Genomic DNA, 4398 nt, shown 5'->3' with positions numbered 1-4398 from the left:
TGAAAAAAAAAAAAAAAAAAAAAAAGAAATCCACTAGTGAAAGAATGGAAAGTATATATATACAAGATCGCACTTCATCAAGAGAAGTGTGAGCAAAATTCTGTGTGATAATTAATATACAGACGCAGCAAGTAGTAGAAAGAAATTATAATGTACTGATTATTTGGGACAATAATATGCTTGAGTGATGTATAACTTTTCATGTTTGATTCCTGTTCTTTATTTCCTTTTCAGTTAGATGTTGGTTTCATACACGACTAGAACTTTTCAGAAAGATCACGTCGTCTCATCGAATGCCATCTCCTGGAAAGCAAACAAAACAAAATTAACCACAGGACGAAACACTTATGTCCATTTCGGATGATAACAATCAAACCCAGCTAGTTTCCTGGCATATTTGACTAAGCTTCAAATTAAGACTTTGTTTGTCTACCATCTTTCCACATTCTACTACATTATTTTTTCTACCGTACTCATTTTCAACCAAACATTTTTCATTAAAATAATATTACACATAAATTTAAAAAATTTCCTTCTTTTTTAACCACACATTTCAACATCAATCGCTATTCCATAATACATTACTCACAAATAATGGGGCACAAACAAGCACTAAGTGTAACTCCTTGTTTAAACATCTTTGGCCAAGTTACTTTTCTCATTATTCAAGTAAAAAAGATCACTTGATTAATTTGAAAACAACTCCTCCCTCACTGTCAAGATAATTATCTTATTTCAATATTTAGATTTTCTGTATGGGATAGTCAAGGTCACGATAAAACAGAATTAGAAGAAAAGGAGGTCATGAAAAAACAGAACATATCTAGTCCACTCCCCACCCACTCTGTAGAGATAAACTACAAGTTATATAATGTGAAGAGACAAAAAAACATCATTGCCAAGAGCATAATTTTCCGTCTAGCCAGGCATGATTTTCTTGGACCAGCTTCAGTTGAATTTATCACATCTTATATTTAAATATAGTTCCTTTATTGAACATCAAACTGCTGTAAAGAGTCTAAATTTCCTGCCAGTGTGGTTTTCCTTTAACTGGAGCAGCAAAAAAGAACCCAAGGCTGCAGGACGACCATTAAGTTCTGATCTTCCCAAAAGCCCAAGGAAAAGAGGGACAAGAAGCCAATTCATCAGGCAATAGCCATTAGAAAGAGATTTTGCTTCACTTTGTGACCAGTAAGCAACTAATATTACTGATGTTGGACATACAGGATACATTGGTCGCATAAGTTGTGTACTAGCCACTAAATCATACAAGCAATTTTGGAAAGAGGGGGTGAGAAAGCAATACAATAACTGAACAGAGGAAAATATGCAATTTCCAATTAGAGATAAAAGCTTCTCATGTGAAGATATTATAACCTCCCCCATTGATGCTCAGCATACACAGGGAAAAGTCATACAAAATTAAGAATGCGGATAGGGAAATTATAATCTTAAAGATTAAGCAGACAGAGAAAATACTAGGAATGATCAGATATTACCTTGCCACAAACTGGACAGTTATCACTTCTTTCCATCCACTCATATATACAGCCAAGATGGAAATGATGAAAACATTTTGTAATTATCTTTGGGTTTTCCGTAGTATACTCTGCACGGAAAAGATGCATTGAATCAAAGGTAAGTAAAATCAGAATCCAAGATATTTTAAACTATGAATTGCATATTGGAGCAGCAGTCATCAACTCAAGTAAATAAGTGCAGAAAAATTTTGGGTGCTGCAGAGGGAACTCCAAAATTCAGATTTTTCAAAATTCCATAACCCAGAATCACATTTTTCTTTTTCGATGCAACTTTAGGCTATCCCAGTCAAACACTCTAGTTCCACACTCTTAGCACCAGAATCACAGATCAGTAAAAGGATAATATTTGACTCTAAATATTTATGAAAATGGTAGATGTGTATTCCTAAGTAATACCAAAAAAAATCAGATTCCTTATATATAATGAACAAATACAATGAGGAAACTCGAGAAAACTAAAAATGCTATATTCTTACCTTCAAGACATGTGGGGCAGACATCTTCATCCTCTAAAGAAGTGTGTATAAGGGCAAATTCTGCCGTTGTATTAGTTATTGAGAGTCTTGGTTTTGATTTCAAATCGCATTCTTTTGATCCTTCTTCGCATGTGAAATCTTTCAGTTTGTTCGTGCCACTCAAAGATTCTGACTCTTCATTGACTTCTCTTCTCCTAAGGGGTTCAGTTTCCTCGTGCGAATGACCTGAGCCTTTCTCACGTCCAGAGACCAATCGACCCTGCTGCAAGTGAAAATATCTGGGATCCGCATCATAAGGCAGAGGTCTTGGAGGAGCATGGTACATATCCACTAGAGAAGTATCAGGTAACGTTGCAGAACTCAAAGATGTTGTCCCCTGAGTGGACAAAGCTATTTCCTGTTGTTCTTCTCTATGAAACAATGATGTATACTGCAAAATGCAGAACATTCCATAAGCAGATGGCAATGCAAATTTGTTGACATTCATGAAATTTTAGCAATACAACAATTTACGTCAGTATAGTGTACGGGAAATTGTCCAGTTAACCCAACAAGAACCCTAAACTGAAGCTTCCCCAATAGGGTTTGGGCAGGTCAAGTAATTCAATTGAAATGTTCATTGTGAACTTTTCCACTCAATCGGTATTATTTTCATTTTCAGGCTAGTAAATCATATGGATTCACATGTACAAGTTCGACAGCACCATAACTCTAAACATACATAGATTTTGAAACTCTTGAACTCATTGAGCTTATTGAGAAGTCATTGATAACTATCCATATTATGGACAGTTTTGTAAGCAGAAATCAATTTCGATTCTTTCAGTTCAAAAAATTGAGATAATGCATAGACAAACTTTAGGAAAGTTTAATGATTTGTAATCCCATTAGAACATCTAAAATTACGTGCTCAGATCACAAATTTATAATGCATAAAGATCTGTAGCTCAAAACTGAATTTATCATCCACTCAAAATACTTAAGTAGACAGTTAATAATTTAAAGCATACCACATGTAAGAAGTTTTCAACGAAGAAACGAATGCATATAAAGTTCCCACAGATAGAGCTGTTCGAATGAGCAAAATCTTCACATTCATCCCTCAAACAGCAACAAACAGCACCCATGATCAAATGATCAACAGCATCAACCTACGTCAATGCCTCAAACAATTTCCTCTTTTGAGTATCCTCAATAATTGTCGAAACTAATGAAAATAAATGAGGACCCCAAGCTCGCGGAAGTAAAAGTAGCCTCGTGAAGCAGCATTCTTTCTTTCCAAGAAATTGAGAAACGAAATGCCCTTTCTTATTTTGCAGACACTAAGATAGGCACCATAATATACTTGCACCAGTAAAAACAAGAAACGCAAACAATCAGAATAATTGAAAATCTCATTCTTAAGTAAATAATGGAAATTGTCACCAATGAACGAAGACAAACTATATAAGAAAAAAAAAGAGGAATTGAGTAAAAAAATATAGGGTCATCACCATCAGATAAATCAAAATTATTCTCTCTTTGTGATACATTATTACGGAGCTGAAATGATAACGGACGGAATTTTTCTGGAAGCTGCGACTCTAATTCAAAATATAAGATGGAAACAAAAGCATATGGTTAAAAATAAAAAATAAAAAGGACAGAAAATGCAGTCATGAAATTTCTAAAATATTCAATTTCTTTAAAATCAAGCAACTGATAATCATTCTAGAGGTAAAGAGGAAGAAAAAATTCCATTCATTCATCAAGTAAATTAACTCACAATAGGTTATACGATTCTAACACTGATTTTAACTTACATATTCGCGAAAAAAGGAGAATTAAAATATAAGCGAGATATAAATTGGTCAACAACAAGAAGTAAATAAAATATCGAGCTTACGGAGATAGATGATTCTGGAGAGACAGAAGCCAAGAAATCCGAGGTCAAATGCTTCAGAATCTTATTTTTTTCTATAAATAAAAAATGTAGTAACTAATGTGTTTATACTGGAGTACCGATCAGTCGACTACGGAGAATGCGAAAAGGTGAGGAAATTGGGCAGTTTTTGAACAGGTATTGGCACGTTTGACCTTTTACAAAGAAACTTCTAGACTCAATTAATTGACTCAAACAGTTGAATTTAAAATTGATATTCTTAAGCGAGTAATTTATTGAACATATTAAGGTATAATTCTACTCCATTTAAATTGAATTAGATGCTACATTCCAAATTGAGGACGATTTTATTGACTTAGGTGGGATCATCGTGAATCTGTAGTTATATCAAGCTCTCGACGCCTCAATAATTTTTCACCCTGAAGGTGGTTGAGTCCATCGCAATGTGCTATTTTGAATGATATCACTTTGCTCCCAATATGGTGAACCTTGTAGCTCG

At 34.2% G+C, this 4398-nt stretch overlaps 1 protein-coding gene across 3 annotated transcripts; it reads right to left on the bottom strand.

Annotated features, from left to right (window-relative positions):
• Nucleotides 1-37: 37 nt before the first annotated feature.
• On the bottom strand, nt 38-4044 carry LOC111367189 (E3 ubiquitin-protein ligase At3g02290-like). 3 transcript variants are annotated; one of them, XM_022987936.1, is made up of 6 exons: nt 3903-4044; nt 3511-3600; nt 3028-3361; nt 2018-2447; nt 1500-1609; nt 38-303 (listed from the first exon to the last, which is right to left on the bottom strand). In XM_022987936.1, exons 3-6 carry the CDS (start codon nt 3142-3144, stop codon nt 277-279), a joined length of 684 nt encoding a protein of 227 aa, XP_022843704.1. In that variant the 5' UTR covers nt 3145-3361; nt 3511-3600; nt 3903-4044; the 3' UTR covers nt 38-276. The 3 variants fall into 3 exon arrangements, with proteins under 3 accessions (XP_022843704.1, XP_022843703.1, XP_022843705.1); XM_022987935.1 differs by having other exon boundaries at nt 3028-3600; XM_022987937.1 differs by lacking the exon at nt 3511-3600.
• Nucleotides 4045-4398: the final 354 nt, after the last annotated feature.

Source organism: Olea europaea, chromosome 18 (genome assembly GCF_002742605.1).
Source record: "Olea europaea var. sylvestris chromosome 18, O_europaea_v1, whole genome shotgun sequence".
NCBI lineage: Eukaryota > Viridiplantae > Streptophyta > Magnoliopsida > Lamiales > Oleaceae > Olea > Olea europaea.
This window is presented reverse-complemented; position numbering and strand designations above follow the sequence as displayed.

Excerpts from the sequence above, each read along its gene's own strand:
- LOC111367189 (XM_022987935.1), bottom strand. The coding sequence starts at position 3,144 with ATGGGTGCTGTTTGTTGCTGTTTGAGGGATGAATGTGAAGATTTTGCT. Across the intron at positions 2,448-3,027 it reads TTGAAAACTTCTTACATGTG|TATACATCATTGTTTCATAG; the intron begins GTATGCTTTAAA and ends TGCATTTTGCAG. Across the intron at positions 1,610-2,017 it reads CTGCCCCACATGTCTTGAAG|AGTATACTACGGAAAACCCA; the intron begins GTAAGAATATAG and ends TTTTCCGTGCAG.